The sequence below is a fragment of the Mirounga angustirostris genome, unplaced genomic scaffold, assembly GCF_029215605.1.
Source record: "Mirounga angustirostris isolate CCGP_5_RB_7025 unplaced genomic scaffold, mMirAng1.0.hap1 SCAF_1, whole genome shotgun sequence".
Taxonomy (NCBI): domain Eukaryota; kingdom Metazoa; phylum Chordata; class Mammalia; order Carnivora; family Phocidae; genus Mirounga; species Mirounga angustirostris.
This window is the reverse complement of record NW_026991709.1, coordinates 133406340-133431501: the sequence shown is the minus strand read 5'-3', so window position 1 is coordinate 133431501 and position 25162 is coordinate 133406340. Positions and strand designations below refer to the sequence as shown.

General features: G+C 39.2%; 1 protein-coding gene across 1 annotated transcript in view; it reads left to right on the top strand.

Annotated features, from left to right (window-relative positions):
- The window catches only part of EFHB (EF-hand domain family member B), a 58018-nt gene extending 33351 nt beyond the window's left edge, over positions 1–24667 (top strand). Inside the window, 7 exon segments of the mRNA XM_045863725.2 lie at positions 4194–4277; positions 4870–4937; positions 8368–8522; positions 16690–16897; positions 19612–19824; positions 21333–21514; positions 24395–24667. Of these exon segments, the coding sequence (XP_045719681.1) occupies positions 4194–4277; positions 4870–4937; positions 8368–8522; positions 16690–16897; positions 19612–19824; positions 21333–21514; positions 24395–24568 (1084 nt within the window). The 3' untranslated portion in view covers positions 24569–24667.
- The last annotated feature ends 495 nt before the right edge of the window (positions 24668–25162 follow it).

The following is a 25162-nucleotide window of genomic DNA, read 5'->3' as shown; positions in this document are numbered from 1 at the left end:
AGTGCTAGGGGTAGGAATAAAACCCAGGCAGTGTGGCTCAACAGAGGCTATTGCTAACCACTCTACCAGGTTTATAGGCACTGGATTCTATGATCATGGGCCTGAAATATCGATTTCCATTCCTCTTCTATTTTTTTATTATTTGAGTTTCTAATACTTGAATTATTCAAAAACAATAATGGTAAAACACAAATACCAAATAAGTTCTTAAAGTATTCTACTAAACCTGTATGAGATAATTTTCTTTGGAGTACAGAAGAAGGGCCCATATAACAAATATTTGTTAGCTGATTAATATTAAAGCAGTTAAACCATATATAAAGGAAAACATGAAGAAGTGATTTAAGTATTTATTTAAATATTTAAGGATTGTAGACATATATAATTATAATATATAAATTAATGCTTAAAGGGTGATAACAAAATTTGGTTTATCCATTTTAGAAAGCTTAGAAATATAAACCTGCTATCAATTTATAAAAGATCTGAAATAAACACATTAACAACAATGCAGTCCTTTTTCTTTTTAATAGATTTTATTTATTTATTTGACAGAGAGAGATAGTGAGAGAGAATGCACAAACAGGGGGACCGGCAGGCAGAGGGAGAGGGAGAAGCAGGCTCCCTGCTGCCCAGGACCCTGGGATCATGACCTGAGCGAAAGGCAGACACCTAACCAACTGAGCCACCTAAGGTCCTGACAGTGTGGTCCTTAAAAACATCCTAAGAGCAGAACCTTTAGGTTAATAACAAGGACATATTTACCAATGATTTGGTGGGATAATCATAGAAAAATACACTGAGTACACCCAAAACTAATACAACGTTATATGCCAATTATATCTAAATTAAAAGAATACACTGAATTTGTAAAGGCAGGTAATATGCAGGGTTCATTTTCATCCAGCTTGTTTCTACCCCCAAGGAAACATTGCTTATGGAACAATGCTTTATTTGATCATACTTCTTATATTTTGAAACTTAATTATTGCTAAAGCAATAATTCTTTATTGCTTTGGTTTGCTGGATTTTAAAAAGAACTCACTGGGGCACCTGGGTGGCTCAGTGAATTGAGTGTCCGACTCGGTTTTGGCTCAGGTCATAATCTCAGGGTTGTGGAATCTGGTCATGACCTCAGGGTTGTGGTATTGAGCCCTGTGATGGGCTCTAGGCTCTGGGCTCCGGGCTCAGCGTGAAACCTGCTTGAGATTCTCTCTCTCTCTTTCCCTCTCCCTCTGCCCCTCTCCCTCCCACTCTCTGTCTCTCTCTCAAATAAATAAATAAAATCTTACTATTTCACTATTTCATTCTTCAGTGTGATTTCTATTACAATTTTGGAGTTAAGTATCTCAATTTTATATATATATATATATTTTTTAAGATTTTATTTATTTGACAGAGAAAGAGACAGTGAGAGAGGGAACACAAGCAAAGGGAGTGGGAGAGGGAGAAGCAGGCTCCCCAATGAGCAGAGAGCCCGATGCGGGGCTCGATCCCAGGACCCCGAGATCATGACCTGGGCCGAAAGCAGACACCCAATGACTGAGCCACCCAGGCGCCCCTCAATTTTATATTTTAATGTAAACTTGGTTTACACTCAACTTTTAAGGGATATATTTCCTCTATAAAGCTACCTCTATCTATATTCTGTTTATGACCTTTGGTTTGAAGAATCGGTTAGAATCTTCATGTGATAGGTGAGTGTGTGTGTCTGAATGAAAAAAATTCACACGAAGGCCTTTATTTCAAGCTGTTCAGTGAATGCTGTGAGGCTGTGCAATGATGTTGTGCAGTTATGGATATTTCGACATACGTGACTGCTTACAGATACTTCCTAGATCTTCCAGAAACATAATCCAGGCACTTTTAGGGCAAAAGGAGTAGGCTCTGTGACTTATAATCCTTACCCACTTCATCCCTGCATGTTCCTAATTATGCCCTTTGGAACTGGTTTTTAGAATGTCAACTTTATTTGTTCAAATTATGGCCCTTAAACTGCCATTGATTTATTCTGACTATACCAGTATTGTTCTTTTTTCCCCGTTTTTGAACTAATGGGAAGTAAAGGAAGACAGAAGAGATGAACTACTTTATATTTCATCTTTTGTTTCTCCACAGAGTGTCACTCTTCTCCAGAAATTTATTCAGCTCGGTATTTCAATAGTACAGGAAATAGTTTTAAAAGCAAATGGAGTTTAAGAATTACTTGTTCATTGTTTTTAGTCTTAACAAAACAATAGAGAATTTATTAATTTTAATGTTATTAAATAGTGTTGTAATTTTCCAGTTCTCAAAAGAAACCTTGTTCATTTAATCACAGTGATAGAAGTAATGAAATCATGTTACAGAAAATTGGCAAAATAAAATCACCCATAATCCTGTTTCCAAAATTCAACCACTGTTATCTTTTTAATGTATTTCTTTCTAGTGTAGCTTCCTGTGTAAATGTTTACATAGCTTTAATCAGAGTGCAATCCTATTTTATATCCTGCTTTTTCACTTAACATGAAATAATTTTATATTGTGTATTCTTAATAACCAATATTTAAAATGTATGCAAACTGTATTCTTGTCAGTGTGACATAATTTAATCACCCTCCATGATCAAACATTTATCTTCTTTTTTTCCTTTGTAGTCAATGAGGCTACAAACATTTTTATATCTATAACTTTCCCACATTTTATTTTTAAAGATTTTATTTATTTATTTGAGAGAGAGAATGAGAGAGAGAGAACACATGAGAGGGGATAGGGTCAGAGGACGAAGCAGACTCCCTGCCGAGCAGGGAGCCCGATGCAGGACTCGATCCAGGGACTCCAGGATCATGACCTGAGCCAAAGGCAGTCGCTTAACCAACTGAGCCACCCAGGTGCCCCACTTTCCCACATTTTAAATTATTGTGTGGATTATCTTCCTAGGATTGGTTATCAGACATAGATAAAAGGGAATTACCATTTTTATGCTTTTTGAATCATATTACCAAATTATTTCCAAAAGGATTATAGCAATTTGCACTAGCAATCTACCAAGTGTTTTACCATACATTGTGCTAATGTTAGGTATTCTCTCTTTCTGTCTCTCTATTTGCTTATGAACTGCATTCAAAGTACCACTTTGTTTTTCTTTTATTATAGATTTATTACTGGAGGGAATCATAATTTCTCCATATATTTGTTACTAGATGTGAATTATCTGTTTATATCCTTTGGTTATTTATTTATTTGGTCCTTAATTTTCTTCTAGAAATTTTAGTAGTTGCATTTATGATAATGTTAATGCCTTGGTTTTGTTTACTGAAAAAATTTTAAATCTGCTTGTCTTAATCTTTAGACAAAATGTTATTTTTTTTAAAAAAAGATTTTATTTATTTATTTGACAGAGACACAGCCAGGAGGGAACACAAGCAGGGGGAAAGGGAGAGGGAGAAGCAGGCCTCCTGGCGAGCAGGGAGCCCGATGCGGGGTTTGATCCCAGGACCCTGGGATCATGACCCAAGCTGAAGGCAGACGCTTAACTACTGAGCCACCCAGGTGCCCCCAAAATGTTATATTTAGATAAAATGTTATATTCCGTTATAAACTTATCTGTATAATACAGCTTTTTTTTAGCATATAACTTTTCTTGAAACTGTGTGTATTTTTTTTTTTTTTTAAGATATTTATTTGACAGAGAAAGACACAGCAAAGAGGGAACACAAGCAGGGAGAGTGGGAGAGGGAGAAGGAGGCTTCCCGCTGAGCAGGGAGCCTGACACAGGACTCTATCCCAGAACCCTGGAATCATGACCTGAGCCGAAGGCAGACACTTAATGACTGAGCAACCCAGGCGCCCCTGTGTGTATGTTTTGATGGCCCAAATGATACTATGGTATTCCAAGGGGCACCTGCGTGGCTCAGTTGGTTGTGTCTGAATCTTGATTTCAGCTCAGGTCATGATCTCAGGGTCTTGAGATGAAGCCCCGTGTGGGGCTCCACGCTGGATATGGAGCCTGCTTAAGATTCTCTCCCTCTTTCTGCCCCTCCCCTCCCCGCTGGGGCTCTCTCTCTCTAAAAAAAAAAAAAATAATAAAATAAATAATAATAATTAAGAAAAAAAAAGAACCAATGATACTATGGTATTTCTCATTGTATGTGTATTTGGCAGCCAAGAATACTTAGATAATAGAGATGCTTGACAGCTTTCCAATTTTACAGGAAAAGAGGAGCTAAGGTCGTATCCAAGAGAGTTGATGATTTCAAAGAAAAGTTTCAACATAAACTTGGAAGAGTTTTAGATCCGTAAGTTAATAATTAACTTTGAATTGATAGCGTCTTGGGATGGAATATAAAAAGTACTCTTTCGGTAAATGTTGGTTTGTTTTCTGTTAGTTTCTATCCATTAAGTAAGAAAGTCATCCTTTTGTGATAATCAGGGAACTCTCTTAGCTTCTGTAGGGCCTGGGGTTCTAGGAAAGTGTTGAGTCCTCTGAGATGAAGCGGGCATTCAGAGACCAGGGAGGGAGAATTTTATGTAAAGCTTTATTTCTGGGATACTAGAAATTTAATTTATCATGTTACATTTTTTTTTTCCTCTCTCTCTCTTCCCTGTCTCTGTCTGTCTGCCTGTCTGTTTCTACTTCCATATTCTGCTTTGAGTATGTTCTTAATTTTCTTTTTAAATTTGGGCTACTGAAAGCCAGGGAAAGCCTTTAACCACTGCCTGAGCAAGTGGAAGATTAGACAGAAGATCAGCTGGAGAACTTCTGTTTGATCTTCATAGTTTGGTTATAGGAGAAATACAGGCTATTAAAAACATATGGCAAGCATATTTTAAATTCCAGAGATGCCATGTGGTGAGTATTTTAACTAAAGGATTTGTTTTCTTTGATAGCATTGCAGAAACAATGACTGTTCCCCCAGACCACACATTTGGAGCTTGTCTCCGTGCTGAGGAGTATGGTAAATATACAAAGTTTCTCCTTAAAAACCAGCAACATCCTTACAAAGTTATGTGGTTAAATTCACCATCTCCTTCTTTCAAACTTGGAATTTTAAAGGCTTAAAATATTACATTGACATTAATGAACAATTTGTAGCACAAAAAAAGAAAAAAAAATGTTCATGTTATGTTTGAAATAGGTACAGTTTAAAGCCTTTGTGAATGAATAAGTGTCGTCAAGGCTCAGAACTTTATTTAGAAAATAAATATGGCCTGTATTAAATAAGCCAAGGTGATTTGAGGCAGCTTTTTAATGAATTCAAGCATTGTACTAGGTCCCTGTTACTCAGAAGGTGGTCTGCAGACTGGCAGTGTTGGTGTCCCCTGCAAGTTTCTTAGCAATGCAGAATCTCAGGCTCCACACCAGACCTACTGAAACTGAAACTGCATTTTACGATATTCCCAGATTAATTGTAAGCACATTCAAGTTTGAGAAACCGCTGTACTCTTCAATCACATAATTAAGAGCCACTCTCTTCCCACCAGCCAATCAATCAATTAATCCATAAAGTGGCAGAAGAAACTTGCCAGGATTTTGTCTCTATTTCTAAGCAATCTATACGGTAGACATTCAAAGGGAAGACTATGCTAAAGCTTATCAGGGTTGGGCTGTATATCGGTGGTTTTCAAAATATAGTCTGTAGTCTACTTGCATTGAAATCACCCAGGGAATTTATTAAATATGCAGGTTCCTGGGACCTATGCCCAGACATTCTGATCCAGTAGGCTCTTATGTACACGAAGGTTTAAGAACTGCTACTGAAAATGTTTTAGCTAAAGCCCACTCACTGACAAAATATATATTTATTGAGCTTATGAAACAGTGTTTTAGAATATCAGTAATTGCATTAATTAGGAGATTGTATTTCAGTTCTGTTTTTAGATGAACTGTTACATGTTTAATGTATGCCTACCCATCTTAGAGGCTCTTCCTACCTGTAAGAGTGGTTAGGAGATGATTTAGGAAATCCATCAATTGGCCTGAAAAATAAATAGGTAATCATGGTAAATTCTGCTTACTTGAGGGCAACTTCATCCTGGTGGGTGCTCCGTCTTGCTGTCTGTTGGATCCTCGGAGTCTAGCACACAGTACATTTTTCACAAATATTTATAGCATGAATTGGTGAATCCAACACATAGTTTATCATTTTGACAATTTGACAACATTGACAAATTTCCTAATAGTTGATCAGTTATCCCTACAAATTGAATGAGATAGTATTACAAAATGAAAAGGAAAACCACTGACGTTAATAATTTTAAAAATACATAAGTATCAGTACCAGGATTGGTCCTGCATAGTTTAACTGTGAAAGGGGACTCTAAATCCTCTTTGGACTTTTCCTAGAGTTTATGGATGGATGCAGATTAACTCTAGGTTCTCATCTTTTATGATGATTATTGGGGTCAACTAATGGCATTTATTCTGCAGAAAGCTCCTGCTTCTAGAAACATATTGATTTCTTTACTGGGCCTGGATTTCTCCTTTACACTTACTTATGGAAATAAAGGCAGCAGTACAAAGAATGTCTCATCCCTAAGGCCTGGAGTTATTGGTAATGTTAAGACACCTCCAGGAAGAGCACAAGGGCTGTGGCCAACTCCAAGAATGCACCAGAGCAGAGGTAAGGTAAAGGAAAATCCAAGACCAGTGGACAGTACTGCCTCATGGGAACTGGTTGCAGGCAGAGTACAATTAAAGAGCTTGCTTGGCTTTTCTGACAGCCATGGTGTGGTAGCTAGGTCATGGGTCTCCCAGGGCCAGAACTTGTGCTCCTGATTTCAGCTCTATAGAGACGACCCTTGAGTAATTGCAAATGATTTTACATGAGCTTCATACCTATTCTTTCAGGGCCAAGCCAGAAGAAAATATCAGCATACATCTCACTCAGCAGGAGTTACACATAGTGGGATTATGGTGGGAAAACCAGGTGGAATTGAAAAAACCATCATTCAAATGGTTATTTTTGCATGTTAATGGAGAGGGAAGGCCTCCGAAGATAAAAACTCAACCAAGAGCCATCTTGTGGAGGAAGGAAGATCTCCGTTATACACAATAGCCACCCCAGTGTTTATATCAGAGGCAGGAATGTGGATGAAGAGAGGAAGCCCTGCTTATTTGTCAAAAATCACTCTCACTGTCTTGATTTCCTCTCACAGAGCCTTACTTGTGCTTTGTCCACTTGATTTTGGTCTGAGGCACTTGTCTGGTTCCTGGAACCAGCATTAGTTGTGGGCTTCTCAACCCCATCTACCCCTAAAAACATGACTTTTATCAGAATATGTGGGATTAGCTCCTGATTTTATAATAAGTAAGAATCTTAGAGGTGCAGTGAGTACCTATTAAAAGAGACTCTTGACAGAGCCTAATATAGGGCCTTATATAAATATTAGTTGCTGTGAACTGCAGCGGATGTAGTGATTTAAATTATTCCATCTAGGATGTCACAGCCAACTGCCAACATGATCCTGACCTAAGCAAGCAGGAAGGGAGGTGTGTAGGCCAGGGGAAAATGAACTGAAGCAAAAGGTTCCTTCCTGTGACATCCACCAAGCCATCACATCTGGAGCAACATGGTCCACTCTAGTCTGAGCTCTGTCACCATTAACATCCAAGGAATGTTTCCCAAAAGGGAGTGGCAAGGAATGCTTAAAGGCAGTGTGTATGTTTGTACTTTCTTTGTGTCATAATCTGTGGAAGTTCCTTTAAGTCATGAATGATAAATGGAAGCAAGGGCCAGGTCTGAGGGGATATAGCAGGTGGAGAGTTTATGACTTCCAGATAACTGAGGGGGTTGTGGGTCAGGACTCAGTTAATAGAATTGTGGATGAGGGTTGGTGTGGTTGTACCTGGGAAGCAGGGCTGAGAAATGGGAACTTATAATGCATACTGAAGGCAGACTGGGAATTCATATTAGGTGGGAGTAGGGTATTTGAGTTCAATTTTTACAAGGGATCCCAGAAGTTTAGTCAACTTCACGGCATTTAGAGGGGCCTCCACATGGACTCCTCCCTATTTTTCAGATCCTCAGCATTGCAGACAAATGTCTGCAAAGAAGCAGAGAGGCAAGGGCTTAAAATCTTAGGAAAGACAGCCACGTAGGGCTGATGATTCCCCCCCCCATCTCCCCGGCCCAAAATCATTTTGTGAGAACTTTTTCATTGAGCAGAGAAGTAGAACATAAACATAAAACAGAAGTATGAAGTTTTATTAATTACTTTATGTACTTTTTTATACACAAGGATTTTCTGTCATGCTGCATAATAGTGTCAGATTTAAGCGTGAGGTTTTTTTCATTCACAGACTGCTAGATCTCTTTCTTAGGATGGGAATAATATTAACAGAGTTTAAATTCAGATAAAAGACTCCCCCCCCCCTTTTTTTAATAGGAGCTGGTGATCTCATCCATAACAGACTTCCGGGTGAATATCTTCAAGGCAAGGATAGACAGAGAGCCCTGATCGCAGCAGTGCGACATCACTTGAAGAAAGTTAACTACCAAAACTTTGACAGTTTGCTGGCAGCCTTCAGGCACTATGATAAGGCTAGTATTTGAATGGAGTTTTTTGGACAATGCATGGCTTATAGATCCTGGCAGGTTGGTGTAGATCAGGGGTCAGCAGACTATGGCCTGAGGGTCAAATCCAGCCCACCACCTGTCTTTGTAAATAGTTTTACATGACAATTTGTTTTAAGTATTTTCTATGTCTGCTTTTGCACTACAAATGCAGAGACTGAATGGCCTGCAAAACCTAAAATATTTGCTTTTTGGCCCTTGACAGTAAACGTTTGCTGACCCCTGGAGTAGATCAGTGGTTGCCAAAGTTTGGTCCTTTTATCACCACCAGGGTTACTTGGGAACCCGTTAGAAATGTGCAATCTAAGGTCCACCTACTGAATTGGGAACTCCAGGTTGGGGCCTAGCAATTGTGTTTTAACAAGCTCTGCAGGTCATTCTGATACAGTTTGAGAACCACTGTGGCAGATTAACACTGTAGTGTGCTGGGAGCAAGGCGGGAGGGTGGGCATCATAGATCCCCAGGGAAGACTCCTGGGTCTAGGCCATCTATACCTAAAGTTGAGTATGTATACATAGTGCTGTTAGTCTACGTACAAGTCAAGCTTGGAATGCTTCTCCCCTGGGGGAGCAGGGTGTGGTTTCAGTTTTGAGAGTGTAAGATTATTCCATTTTCAACCTAAATTGTGTCCTTTCATAAAGTCAGATCAATCTAGGCCTGCATAATTACCTCACACCATTTTAGGCCATCACAGGATCGCTTTCACCAAGCTGCACTGCCTTTAGCTTATACTAAGGTGCACTATTGTACAAACCTCTTGTGAAACATCGCACAATTTTGTTACTATGTCCATAAGGCTTTTATTTATTTTTGTCACATGTATCCTCTTTATAAAGAAACCCAGTCTTTCTGAAGGAAATAACTGTGCTTCATTTATGTATCTGGTTTGTTTTTACCTCATAAGCAGCATGAACTTTGTACTGATGGTGAATACCTTTTTGACTTGGCCACCAGGAAGCTCAGAGCCAATTCAACAAAACACATCTAGTTTGTGAATATGATCTTACAGCATGCATTTTGTGTGCTCTTTTTATTCCACATTTCTTTCTTTTTTTTTTTTTTTTAAAGATTTTATTTATTTATTTGACAGAGAGAGCTGGAATACAAGCAGGGGGAGTTGGAGAGGGAGAAGCAGGCTTCCTGCCTATCAGGGAGTCTGATGCAGGGCTCGATCCCCAGACCCCGGGATCATGACCCGAGCCGAAGGCAGACGCTTAATGACTGAGCCACGCAGGCACCCCTTATTCCACATTTCTTATTTTATTTCATCTTTATTTTCTCTTTGCCCTGATTTCCTCAATTTTGGGGCTCTGTTTAATTGTACTTATTTTTCTAGGCAGCCTGAAACTATTTTAGAACGAGCCTGATTTAAACAAATAAAAGCTCATAAACCTACGATGATGCAGTGCATCATAATCTTGATATGAGAAGGAAAAAAAAGAGTAATTTTATCTCAAAAAGAAAAGATGATATTTGTATCTCCCTTCCAATGTTGAGCACAATTTTAGAAAAGTTACACTTCACATTTTTTATCTTAAAAAAAATCTTGATTACTCATTGGCTTATTCAGTTTAATCCATTCATTTTATTTGTTTTTAGATTAGAGGCCTGTGTGTGTGTATTGTACTGATGAATAAAAAGTGGGTTAAATATCTCATTTAGGTTTGTACCAATTATGTAGGGACAAACACCAATCAGTCACTCACTACATGTCTCACAAAGTTGTGTTTAAAGAAAATGTAAGTATTCAACTGTTTCTCTGGTTTTTAATAGAGACCAATTGCTATTTACAGGTAATTTAAAAATGAATCTTCAAAATTAAAATATGTAAGCTAAAATAAGTACATTTTAAGCTTTACTCAAATACAAGGATCTTACAAAGATGATAGCAGGGTAAATTTAGATAGCAGTGATATGAATCAGAGAACCTACCACAATACATAGTGCTCTGCTTTTTAAAAATTCTTCATTTTAAATGTAATTATAGGCAAGATGATCATCTTAATAGCTGTTGATTATCTTAGTGAACCACCAGGCACATTCCTTATGATAAAATTAAATTAAGCAGGGAGGAAATTACCAAGAATTATTTAATGTTGATATACCTTTTAAATAGTTAACTTTTAATATGCACAATGCAGTGCTCAGTGTCCTCCAGGAGCTTTTTTTTTTCTGAGAGGGTAATAAGATGTGGGTCTTCTAGTACAGCTGTAGGATAATTTTTGATTATTTGAATCTTCTACTATTGAATGCCCAGATTTACTTTAATGAAAAACACAAAAACAAAAGAGAACAAATAAGCCATGATTTCCTAAATGAATCTTCTTGGCTTAGAGGATTAATTCTGTTATTTATTGAACACTAACTGTACATCAAACATTATTCCAGATAATGTGTAGACTTTCCACTTAGGAGATTTAAAATTTAGAGGGAAATAAAAAGACTCATAATGTCCAGAAGTGGTCATAGTAGAGTCCCAAATTTTTGAAATAGGTCTATATTGTTCCAATTCCTTTTATTCTTTTTTTTAATTTTTAATTTATTTTTATTTCTTTTTTTCCATCACCCAGTTATCCCCATCCCCCACCCTCTCCCCTCCAGCAACTCTGTTTGTTTCCTATGATTAAGAGTCTCTTATGGTTTGTCTCCCTCTCTGATTTCATCTTGTTTTATTTTTTCCTCTCTTCCCCTATGATCCTCTGCCTTGTTTCTTAAACTCCACATATGAGTGAGATCATATGATAATTGCCTTTCTCTGATTGACTTATTTCACATAGCATAATACCCTCTAGTTCCATCCACTTCGTTGCAAATGGCAAGATGTTATTTTTTTGATGGCTGAGTAGAATTCCATTGTGTATATATATATATATATATATATATATATATACACAACATCTTCTTTATCCATTCATCTGTCAATGGACATCTGGGCTCTTTCCATAGTTTGGCTATCGTGGACATTGCTGCTACAAACACTGGGGTGCAGGTGCCCCTTCGGATCACTACCTTTGTATCTTTGGGGTAAATACCCAGTAGGGCAATTGCTGGGTGGAAGGGTAGCTCTATTTTCAACTTTTTGAAGAACCTCCATACTGTCTTCCAGAGTGGCTGCACCAGCTTGCATTCCCACCAACAGTGTGTAAGAGGGTTCCCTTTTCTCTGCATCCTTGCCAACATCTGTTGTTTCCTGACTTGTTAATTTTAGCCATTCTGACTGGTGTGAGGTAGTATCTCATTGTGGTTTTGATTTGGATTTCCCTCATGCCGAGTGATGTGTCTGTTTTTTCATGTGTCTGTTGGCCATTTGTATGTCTTCTTTGGAAAAATGTCTGTTCATGTCTTCTGCCCATTTCTTGATTGTATGATTTGTCCTTAGGGTATTGAGTTTGATAAGTTCTTTATAGATTTTGGATACTAGCCCTTTATCTGATAAGACATTTGCAAATATCTTCTCCCATTCTGTCGGTTGTCTTTTAGTTTTGTCTTGTCTTTTAGTTTTGTCTGTTTCCTTTGCTGTGCAAAAGCTTTTATATTGATGATGGCCCAATAGTTCATTTTTGCCTTTGTTTCCCTTGCCTTTGGAGATGTGTCTAGTAAGAACTTGCTGTGGCCAAGGTCACAGAGGTAGCCACCTGTGTTTCTCTAGGATTTTGATGGGCTCCTGTCTCACGTTTAGGCCTTTCATCCATTTTGAGTCTATTTTTGCATATGGTGTAAGAAAATGGTCTAGTTTCATTCTTCTCCATGTGGCTGTCCAATTTTCCCAACACCATTTGTTAAAGAGACTGTCTTTTTTCTATTCGATATTCTTTCCTGCTTTGGCAGAGATTAGTGGACCATAGAGTTGAGGGTCAATTCCTTTTATTTTAATCATTACCAGGAAGTAGCTGAGATGAGATTATTCCTTTTTGGAGACAGCTGCATTCAATGATAAAACTGGTTTTGTGAGCCAGAAGCTGGTGAGGAGGGTAGACAATTTTTGAGAAGGTTATTCCAAAGCTCAGTCCTACCAGATGGCTGTGGATGGCTGGGTGTAGGAAAGGTTCATTGAATACCTTGACTAACAGCTCATTGTTGAGTAACTCTTTTGCTGTAAGACACAACATTGTCAGGCAGAAAATGGTCCAGAAAGCAAAACACATGACTCGGATTAATTTCATGGACCATACTCTTGTGCTTGGAGCTGGCTGATTGAACTGAAATAGCAATTCCATAGCTTGAAAATGTGTCAACAGTATGATGCATCACCAATAGCTTTGAGAGGTGACAAAGGTTCCACATAGTCAGTATGCTAGGAGCATGAAGGCCATGTCTTATGTGTGATGTGTCCTCCCTCACCGTGAGACAAATTGGCCGAATTTTGTCAGAAGTCACAAGTATGGTATGTGGTGCGGTAGCCTCTGCCTCATAAACATAGAGTGTTTTACTTTGTAATCATTTGTGTGTCACCATGTCTGGTACAAGAATGGATCCAGGTAGCAAAATTGGCAATATGGATGGTTTAGGCTTAGTCAGAAGCTTGATTATAGTCTGAGAATGAGCAGAGAATAGACCCTTAGCATAGGCATCTATATAACTTACCGACATGGCTCAATCAATAGCTATGATTTGTTACCATAGTTTTCAGACTTAAAAAGCAGTGTCTTTAATCTTCCAGTCTATAGTTTTCCTTTTCCAAGTGGCAAACCAAACAGACAGGCCATTGGTAACAGTCAAAGAGTCAGTAAAAATATAATGGGCTCATCAAGGGGAGTATTGGCCAGCGCCATGAGACTAGCCTTGAGTAGACTGACTATGTCCATTTTTGATCATTCATAGCTCTCATTAAAAGCCACAGCAGCCCAGGGAAGACCACTGAGTTTCAAGTTAGTAAACCAGACCTAGAGGTTCGAAGTGTCAAAACTGTTAGTCATAGAGACCTGAGGCTCAAAGGGGTCATTAGGGCTGTGGGGCTCCAAAGGTAATAGCATTCTCTACATGTGGCTCATTAGTAATACAAATATGCAAAACTTCAGTACCAGTTATAAATTCAGCAGTGGAAGCTACCGAAATAATATATTGCTAACTTTCCTTCTCCACTTTGAACAAACCCTGCCCAAACCCCACTAGCTGAATGCAGACATGTCCTCTCTCTAGAGACTGGGTAGGATGATGACTTTGGCACCCGTATCCAGAGGCCATAAAAGTTTGAGACTTTGCCCCTCTGAAGTTCAATAGTATACTTGAACAGATGCATGTAGCATTTGATCTCCCTTGGGAACAGGGAGACCTTGGTCCCACATCTAGTCATCTTTCTCCTTAGAGCAGCTGAGGTTGGGGTATGGAGGAGGGGAGAATCAAGGGTGCAGAGGGCATGACTCAGTACAGAGAGTAAGAAATATTTACCTTGAGTTTTGAGTGGTATGCAGCAAAATGAAACAAACCACCAGTGTTTTCAGTCCACACAAATCGCTATATTGGGTGATGAAGTCATCACTGTTGGCACCATCTATTTCAGTTTTGAGGACCCCTTGATTCAGCTGCCATATCCCACATAGCTTTTCAGCTAGGGCTATGGGGTTTGCATTTTTGGTTGACTTGGGCTTGCAGCAGAGGTTTTTTTTTTTTTTTTTTTTTATGTTCTGTTAATCACCATACATTGCATCATTAGTTTTTGATGTAGTGTTCCATGATTCATTGTTTGCGTATAACACCCAGTGCTCCATTTAGTACATGCCCTCTTTAATACCCATCACCAGGCTAACCCGTCCCCCTCCCACCTCCCCTCTAGAACCCTCAGCTTGTTTCTCAGAGTCCGTAGTCTCTCATGATTCATCTCCCCCTCCGATTTCCCCCCTTCATTTTTTCCTTCCTACTATCTTCTTCTTTTTCTTTTTAACATATATTGTATTATTTGTTTCAGAGGTACAGGATGGGAGTTCACAGCACTCACCATAGCACTCACCATAGCACATACCCTCCCCAATGTCTTAGCACCCAGCCACCCCATCCCTTCCACCCCCCACCACTCCAGCAACCCTCCGTTTGTTTCCTGAGAATCAGAATTCCTCATATCAGTGAAGTCATTTGATACACGTCTTTCTCTGATTGACTTATTTTGCTCAGCATAATACCCTCCAGTTCCATCCACATCGTTGCAAATGGCAAGATTTCATTCTTTTTGATGGCTGCATAATATTCCATTGTGTGTGTGTGTATACACACACATATATATACCACATCTTCTTTATCCATTCATCTGTTGATGGACGTCTTGGCTCTTTCCATAATTTGGCTATTGTGGACATTGCTGCTATAAACATCAGGGTGCATGTACCCCTTCAGATCACTACATTTGTACCTTTGGGGTAAATACCCAGTAGTGCAATTGCTGGGTCGTATGGTAGCTCTATTTTCAACTTTTTGAGGAACCTCCATACTCTTTTTCAGAGTGGCTGCAAAGGTTTTTATAAAGGAGTCTACTTAGTCCAGGGCATTTGCAGCCCCCTTGTCAAGATAATATGTTTTAAATTCTCATTCTGTTTCAACATAAGCATCGGGGATGTTTTCCAGGCCTACAGATCTGACTGCAGGAATTTATAGAGTTTGTTGGCTCAGTTCCTCATTCTCCAGGGATCACGTTCATCATCATTCTAAAACTAATCCTGAGCATAAGAGCTGAATACTAGTCAATGAGTCATTTATCTTTTCTCTTGGGAGTTTGTCTCAGAAATTCTCTGAGAGGGCCAAAGCTCCCTTAGTAACAGCCAGGACCCACTGCAAAAAAACTCAGATCTTTTACCATCCTCTCCAAATGGGCTTAAGGTTTGATGGACTCCAGGAGGGGCTGAGGGGTAAGACATCTCAGCTCTTGCCATTCTTCCTTAACAAGCGTTATGTGGGGCACCTGGGTGGTTCAGTTGGTTAGGCATCTGCCTTCAGCTCAGGTCATGATCCCAGGGTCCTGGGATCGAGCCCCTCATTGGGCTCTCTGCTCAGCAGGAGCCTGCTTCTCCCTCTCCCTCTGCCTGCTGCTCTGCCTACTTGTGCTCTCTCTCTGTCAAATAAATTAATAAATAAAATCTTTAAAAACAAACAAACAGGGGCGCCTGGGTGGCTCAGTCATTAAGCGTCTGCCTTGGGCTCAGGTCATGATCCCAGGGTCCTGGGATCGAGCCCTGCATCAGGCTCCCTGCTCAGCGGGAAGCCTGCTTCTCCCTCTCCCACTTCCCCTGCTTGTGTTCCCTCTCTCGTTGTGCCTCTCTCTGTCAAATAAATAAATAAAATCTTTAAAAAACAAACAAACAAACAAACAAGCATTATGTGTTCAGACCCTTTATCTCCCATCCAAGTACTAACCAGGCCCGACCCTGCTTAGCTTCCAAGATCAGATGAGATCAGGAGCACTCAAGGTGGAATGGACATAGACTACCTCTTTATCTCCCAAGTGAACCAACTAGTTCCTGCCCAAAGCCTTCATCAATTTCCCTCCTTTCTCACTCAATGTAGGTGCTCCTGTCTTTGTCTGGAAGAAGGTGGAACTTCCCCTGCTCCCCCTACCAGGATGAATTTTAGTGCTAATTATTACAGTGGGGCCAGATTGATAGCATGTCCCTCTTGCCCACAGGAGTGTTAACAACAAGCAGGCAACAGTCTTTGACTCTGCTTCCCCGTATTTGGCCTACAACTACTTCTCCAATTTCCCCTCACTACCAGACAACAGAGTGGAGGACCATTTAGTGCTCAGTTGGAAAACCAGAGGTGTTAAAAACTTAGAAAGCATGGGAAAATGTAGAAAGCTATCAAAAAGTACACAATGTTGGTTAAATGCAACGTCAAGCACAAATCACGGTTACACCTGCCCTGCCAGTGTAAACAGCATGCTTTAAAGGAAAAAAAAATGTTAAAGTAGAATGAACAAAGATTCTGAGTCATACCCTGCTCCAACCAGGGTTGAAATTACTGTGCACATATCAGGTTGACACAATGAGGAGCTCGCTTAATATTCGACTGCTCTTATGTAAAAAATAAGACAAATTCTTTGAATTTATGTGATAGGTCTCCTTTTTCTTAAATGAAATAATAGATGTTGCATACTCTGCTCTTAAAGGTGATTGCTTGCTTCATCTTTTTGTGCTTTGTGTCTAACAGAATGGAGATGGGGTGATAGATAAAGCCGAGCTTCGGGAGGCTTGTGAACAGGTCAGCTTGCACTTAGATGAGAAGCTCCTGGACCAGCTGTTTGACTACTGTGATGTGGATAATGATGGGCTGATTAACTACCTAGAATTTGCAAATTTCCTTAACTGGAAAGATAAAATGCCTCTTAAAGAGTATGAAGAGAGGGTCATTATTAAAGGTATTTAATTTTTGAAGGTTTTCTGAATTCTTAAATGGACTTTTATATTTTCAGTTTTCTAGGAGTTGACTCTTGTCAACTTTAATATTTAAAAATATGTACATATATACATATTCTTTGCTTATTTACGCATAGACTATGTGGAAGGACAGGAAAGAATTTGATGATGTTTAGGGGGAACCAGGTAGCTAAGGGACAGGGCAACAGCAAGACTCACATTTTAATCTATGCGTTTATGTCTTTGAATTTGGAACCATGTATTGCTCTTTCAAAAGAAAAAAAATTAAAAGCAAAAACAGTTTACACCGAAATCCAAAATATGAAAGACAGTTCCTCAGAAAGCTGTTTGAAAACCATTGTCTTAGAGTAATTAGCTCCCCTCCCCCAGGAAAACTCAATAGTAAAATAGGATTTGACATAAGAAAATTTATTTTTACATTTTATAAGAAAAATAAAAGCAATCTTTACCTTTATTCAAATATTTTCATGTTTCCACATTGACTTCCTGCATCACTAACTATATATATATACACATACACACACATAGATGTATACTATATACACACATATATATAAAATCACAGTGATTGTACCATTTTTATTTGGCTTTTTAAAATTTAGCTTTCAAATTTCTATGGAATTAAGAAATAGTTTTATGGTAAACTTTTTTATGAACTTCATTTTCAGTTCCCTCATGCTGATGTATGATGAATTACTAAGCCATTTCCTCACTCTTTGAAAATTAGGTTATTTCCAGATATTTTAAAAGTAATATCGGTAACGCTATAATGATTATCATCTCTCAAAAATCTTTGTTTCTAATTATATCTCATTTCTTATGAATGTTATTATTGTCCCAGAAGTAACTATATTTTCATTTTGCTTTTTTAAATGATTGTACCAGTTTGCAATTTTATCAGTCAAATCTGTGAGGTTTTACTCTAACTTTGCTACCACTGAGTATTATTTCAAACATTCTTGTAATTTAATTGTTATTATGATACTTTTTTCACTTTAATGTTCAAATCTTGATTATTAGAGAGGATTAACTTTTTATTTTATTTTATTTTTTAAAGATTTTATTTATTTGACAGAGAGAGAGACAGCCAGAGAGGGAACACAAGCAGGGGGAGTGGGAGAGGGAGAAGCAGGCCTTCGGCAGAGCAGGGAGCCCAATGCGAGGCTCAATTCCAGGACCCTGAGATCATGACCTGAGCTGAAGGCAGATGCTTAACGACTGAACCACCCAGGTGCCCTGAGGATTAACTTTTTAAAAAGATTGTTTACATTTCTATCTCCTCTGGAATATTTTTCTGTAAAAGGTGAAGCTATTACTATTTTTACTTTTATTCCTGGGTCATGCCTTTCTGCAAGGCCAAAACCAAATTTGGGGCCTCATTGATGATGTGAGCCCTTATGAGTTTCTGAGATGGCCTTTCTATTAGAGCCAATAGGACAGCAGGAGGATCTTCTTTACCTAATGAAGATTTTATAGAAAACAATTCTACCCTAGTGCTTTCAGAAATACAAAGGGGAGATAGAGTTTTTTTCTTCTTGACACAACTCATGAAGTAGTGGGGGAAAGCAGAAGCCTGTTTTCAAACCAGAACGTTTTTCAAATTGTTCCTGGTTTTTGGATTCTGACTTCATCTGTCACTTTCAGTGGAGTCCTTGAGGTTGTCCTTCTTCTAGGATAGTGGCCAGTGAGTGGTTCAGTCAGAAGGGGCTCAGGAATGTTTTGCCAGGAATTCTCTTTTATTCAATTCTACTTACTGTTGACTTCTAGAGGAAAGGGGTAAGTATTCTAAGGCAGTGGCTTTCAAACAGTTTTCTGAGACACTGTTTCTCATACTGGCCCAGATTTCTGCTTTTTGCGGGGCGCAGGGAGGGGATTAGAGGTTTTGGAACACAGGGCATGAGAGTGTTCACGGCAATGACTGGCAGAAGCTGAATGGCGGATGCAGACTTTGGATAGGCATGTCTTTTCTGGCTTACCACGGTTCCACCCCAACCTGATACTGGGGCACCATTTGCCTTTGCAACCCTTGCTTGGGCTTTCCCGGAACCCTGAGAGTTCTTCGAGAGCTTGAAAGACCACAGCGCCCTCTAGTGCTAGCTGTGGAGCAGATCTTCAAAAGGACAGAGGCTTACAACTTGAGTTTTACCTCAGGGTTTTCTTTTATACACCGATGTGAAGAGGGCTATTTATATAATCGGTTCCTGAGCTCACGCTGTGTTCTCATTGCCTCCCCAAATGTTGCAGTACATGGGGCTCCCCACCACCATGAGGTACGTGTGGAATTTACAACTCCTAATGTGTCTGCTCCTGTCTCTCCTTGGAGCACAACTCCGGAAAAAACTCTGGTAACCTGTAGTTCCAGTTAAATATAAAAATAAACTCTAATTTTTTTTTTAAAGGGAAAAATAGGTTCCATGTTTTCATTTGGTCTCTCAGATTTAAACGGTTTATTCTAGAGTAAAGTGGGTGGAGTGGCGAGAAGAAACAGGCCACATTCGGATTTCCTGGTATAGGACATTGGCCTGCCCTTGCTCTTCCACAGTGGGGCGCTGGCATCAGGGGAGGGCTCCCCTAGCCCAGTCTCAGTGTCTACCAGCAAGGAGAGGCTAACCAGGAAAACTGATTTTGTTGCAGAGCAGCAGGACCACGTAGTGATTTCTTCCTGTACTTTATCCAACCCCAACTCTGCTTCAAGGTAGAAAACCAGATTGTGCAAACCCTGCTGAGGCTAATGTTGAAGAATCTGAACCAACTCTCCTGATAAAGCCCGAAGATATTGTCTTAAAAGAACCAGGGAGCTCAGGAAAGACTCTCCGGACACTTCTGAGGCCAAGTGATACAGTTTCTAATCACTATAAGACAACTTCTTCTGAGATCAGTGCGGTTGTAGGAGCTGTTCCTTCTACTTGTGAGTATGTCACATTATTTGCTGAGTTTTAAAAGTAAGATCAGCAAACATAGAAGTGTCCTTTGTCTGTCCTTGTATTGTCCCCAGCCTCTATCTTCATTAGGCTGTTTCTCAAAGCCTAGGACACCTTTCATTCAGTTCTGTATTTGAACCATCCAGGAGGTCTCGATAAATGTAGGCTAAACTGAACTATTGTTAATGATGACCCAAGTAAAATGATTCTCTCAATATTAATGAAATTGATCTATGATGATCAGAACATTGAATGTTACACAGACTACACCAAGTGTTAGGAGATTCATAAGCCATCTTATTCTTAGCTACAAGCAGATTACCTTCAAATATTTGAAGAGCTTTTGCAGAACTATTCTCTGTATCTTCATTCTCCATTTGTTAGTTTGCTAGGGCTGCCATAACAAGTACCACAAAATGGATGGCTTAAACAACAGAAATTTATCATCTTATGGTTCTGGAGGCTGAAAGTCTGAGGCCAGGGTATTTGGCAGGGTTGGTTCCTTCCGGGACTGTGAGGGAGAATCTGTTCCAGGCCCCTCTCCTAGATTCTGGTGCGTTGCTGACAATCTTTGGTGTCCCTTTGCTTCTGCTGCATCACCCTGATCTCTGCCTTCACCTTCACATGGTGTCCTCCTGTGTGAGAGTCTGGGTCCAAATGGCCCCTTTTATAGGGACTCCCAGTCACACTGGATTAGCGGCCTACTCTTATCTACTCTAGTATGACTTCATCTTAACTTAATTAATTACAAATGCAATGACTCTTTTCCTTTTAAGATTTTTTATTTTTAAGTTATCTCTACACCCGATATGGGGCTCTAAACTTACAACCTCAAGATCTAACAACTGAGCCAGCCTGGCACCCTGCAATGGCTCTGTTTTTAAATAAAGTCACATCTGAGGTACTGGCGGTTAGGATTTTAACATACAATCTGGGGGAGACTATGGTTCAACTCATAACACCTCATATCTCATTATTGAGCATGATCACTCTTGGTTAGTTAGAGACTATTTTATGTGGGTTAAGATCACTTCCTTAGACTAAGGACATGATTAAGGATTTAGGTATTTTTCTTAACTGGATTTTATAGACATGCTGTTTATATTCTGGTATAATGAGCTCTTGCTACTCCCTTTAGAATAGTGCTGTCCAATAGAAATATAATTGGAGTTATATGTATTTAAAAGTTTTTAGTAGCTACATTAAGAAAAAGAAACAGGTGAAATTATTTTTTATAGTATATATACTTTATATATAATATATAGATCTTCCCAATGTTTTTTCAACAATTAATCAATATAAAATGATTAAACATTCCACTTTTTTGAGGGTACGAAATCTTTGAAGTTCAGTGTGTATTTTATACTCACATCGCATCTCAGTTTGGACTAGCCCCATTTCAAGTATGTACTCGATTGCCACATGTGGCTGGTGGCTACTGTATTTTACAGTTCAGTTTTAGAATGGCTGCTTTCCTTTCTCATTGGTGTCCTAGGTTATCCCATCTATGGTGTTCCAACCATTCGGTCTGATATTCCTGCCCCCCGAATTCGTCGCGTCAGTGATAGAACTAATTATGGTGAAGAGGGCAATGCCTATTCGCTACTACATCCTTCCATCTTCAGCCAGAAAGGAGTGTTTGAAAGAGACTTCTTTAAGACCAGATCGAAAAAAGAGGTACAGCGTATTATTTCAAAGGAGTTGAAAGAAATGTCAACTTCCCATAAACACACAAAGATGGAAATGTTTATTTATCAACAGCTATTTAATTTTAGACTGTCTAAAACATGAGCTTTGATATTACAAAAGTCATCAGGATCCTCAAATACAGGATTCTCGAGGATAACGTTCAGTTTGGTTGTGACGTTTTGGTACGATTCTTGGAGCAGTTTTTCTTCTATGATAGGACACATTAATTCACATCATATATCCACTACGACCCATGTATGAAAAGAAAAATGTTTCCCTAAGGAGCTCAACACTATTCTTAGTTGAGAAAAAGCAAAAGGGATCAATCCCTTCCTTGTGTAAGTATCTCATGGCTTTGTATCTCCAAAACCAAAGGGAAGTATGAGAAGGACCACTCTGCCCCCTCCTCATGTACTGCTGCTATCTTATGTCTTAGATTATCTGTGAATAATCTGTGAAAATGATCTAGAATCTTCTGTCCTGGTGCCACACCACTTGTTAGCCCATGTATCTTGTTTTTGTTTGTTAGAAAACATGGTCCTCATATTCTAGGTGATTTTCTTCCTAGATGGGTTATAAAACAGGAGCAACCAGCTAGATCAGAATAGCCACTGGGATTCTAAGGGCCAAGGATTAATAGCAATGCTTGGCCAGCCTGTCTTGATCTGGACTCGTAGAATGCAGGGTGTAATCTAGGGTGCAACTGCTTCTTCAGAATTTTCATATCCAGAACCAGGAATGATTGAGGAGACATAATTAGACATATGATGGCTTCTGTAACTTCAGATGAAGAGTTGATGGTTTGAAAACTTACTAACTACTACCTTAATTACAACAGGTTCATTCCAGCATTTCATCCCCACTGAGGTAGGGGACAGAAGGAAGAAGGGAGATGAAACTCAGAGGAGATGCCTGCTGGCTGCTCCCAAAGAAAGAACTCAGGGTCCACCCCAGGGACAGTGAAGGGACACCCCCAGATGGTTTCACTTCCCTTAATTACTCTGAAGGCCCTATGAAATAGAAGTACAGTGATGGGGTAGCCCGGTGATGGGTAATAAGGAGGGCACACGTGTTGTAATGAGCACTGGGTGTTACATGCAATTAATGAATCATGGAACACTACATCCAAAAAAAAAAAAAAAAAAAAAGAGAGAGAAAAGTACAGGGTTGCCAAAAGAAACAAAAACCTCCTGCTTGTTGCATGATGCCTAAAATTCTTTTAACTAGGAAATCATCCTTTAACTCTAGAAAAAAAGAAAGAGCCCAAATGAGTGGTTGGAGTAATAATGCTAATTTGAGAGTGGATGGGCTTCTGGAAAATATTAGCGAATCAGTGTATTGTGATGGAATAGGGAACTAGGGGAGGGATGCCTCCCGAGGAGTGGGAAAGGAAGTGGAGGCGGAGGGCTGGGATGCTCAAGACTGACCCTGGGCACTTCCAGAGTTCACTCTGTGGGAGCAGTCATTACCTGCCACTGGATGGGGGGAAATCACAGCTCTGCACAGGAGCCCTGAGGTATTTTTGCTGTACAATCGCAGCTGTTGGCAGCTCTGCTCTTCTGAATTTCAAATGTATTTGATTATACTGTTAATTTCCCATGAGGGCACATCATTTCTAGGGGATCTTTTAATTGTTAAGATTCTGTTTCATAGATGTATTCTGCAACTCTTCTGTTTCTTTGGATTTCCTATTCGCTGTCTAACCTTTCCATTTCCCTCTTGGCTTTTTTTCTGTATGTCTCACAGTAAATGTTTTTCCTCTTTTAAATTTAGTTTTGGGGCACCGGCATGGCTTAGTCGGTTAAGCATCTGTCTTGGGCTCAGGTCATGATGCCCGGGGTCCTGGAATAGAGCCCCCCCCACATCGGGCTCCCTGCTCATCGGGGAGTCTGCTTCTCCCTCCGCCCCTCCCTCCTGCTCATGCTCTCTCTCACTCTGTCTCACTCGAATAAATAAATTTTAAAAATCTTAAAAAAAATATAGTTTCATTTTTTTTTTCAAATCTTTTATGTCCTCTACTCATTCTCACTTTCCACTGCTAGATCTTATCTTTCCTTTCTTAAATTTTCCCTGCGACATAAGAAACATGTTTTCCCATAATAATTATCATTGCAGAGAGATTACTAATAACCAAAATTTGCTGGTTTTCAATATGCTTAGATTTTAGTTTGCTCATGCATGCTCAATCTTTCTGGCACTTGCACACCTACAACTATAAAGTTTATAACAGGCCAGCAAGAGACATTTATAAATAATCATATTTTAGAGAAGAGAAACTAATTTTCAAGGGGTTGACATGACATAGACAAGATCCTAGTGACAAGAAGTGAGATAGGATTCAAATCCAGCAAGTCTTCTTTCTTTAACTTTTTTACTCTTTCTGCTTGAATTTAGCTGCCTCCCTTTAAAATAACCAGAAACACTTAAAGAGTTGGAAGTCCTTTTATATATGGGCTAGTATAGGTGAATATCCTCATATTCATATTAACAAAATGATTCCTGAATTGAAAATACTGGAATTTTGACATCTTATTATTATAAGTAATAGGCACACACATAAACACACGTGTGGGTACACACTTTTTTTGGGGGATAAATAGCCATAGCCTTAGAAGTTATAAAGATATTTTTATTTTTATATATTTATTTTTTGAAGATTTTATTTATTCATTTGACAAAGAGAGACACAGCAAGAGAGGGAACACAAGCAGGGGGCGTGGGAGAGGGAGAAGCAGGCTTCCTGCTTCAGATCACGACCTGAGCCAAAGGCAGACGCTTAACGATTGAGCCACCCAGGCACCCTATAAAGATATTTTAAAAGTACAAATTTAAGTCTTAGTCTGACTTTAAATGTTTTTTTTCCCCTAGATTGCAGAGATATTATATAATATTGGTGTCAAGCTTTCTGATGAAGAATTTGAAAATATATGGAATCTTGCATCAAAAAAACATCACAAAGGAGAAGTTTGTGTTGAGACCATCAGAAACGTTCTGGATGAGCTACAACATGCAGACCGGGTCAAGTGTAAAACAGCCATGTGATGCTTTTGGAGTTCGTTTATTTAAACAAAAGAATTGCTAAATCTGCATTCATCAAAAATGATCAGTCCATTCTGGTTTTAAATATTACATTAGAATTCAGCAATCACTGTAGTAGGACTCCTATGCCTGTGTGTGTTGTTAATAAATTTGATTTGGGATTTTAAGATTTATTTTATTGTTTTCTGTAAAACACCAAAGAACTTGATAAGCGGTTAGAGTTAACTTTTTACCTTACCAAAGGCCTAGTTCAGAATGATAGGGGATGTTTGTAATGTTTAGAATGCTTAAGAAGTGTATGCATTTAATTTTTTTTAAAAGATATTATTTATCTATTTGTCAGAGAGCACAAGCAGGGGGAGCGGCAGGCAGAGGGAGAAGCAGGCTCCCCCCTGAGCAGGGAGCCTGATGCAGGGCTCGATCCCGGGACCCTGGGATCATGACCTGAGCTGGAGGCAGACGCTTAACTGACTGAGCCACCCAGGTGTCCCAGAAGTCTATGCATTTTAGTTGGTTGACTGAAATTCAAAGTCTAGTTTGTGATACCAGGTTGACAAAATTTTGCTTTCAACCTTTTGTTATTTTTCTTTTTAGGTG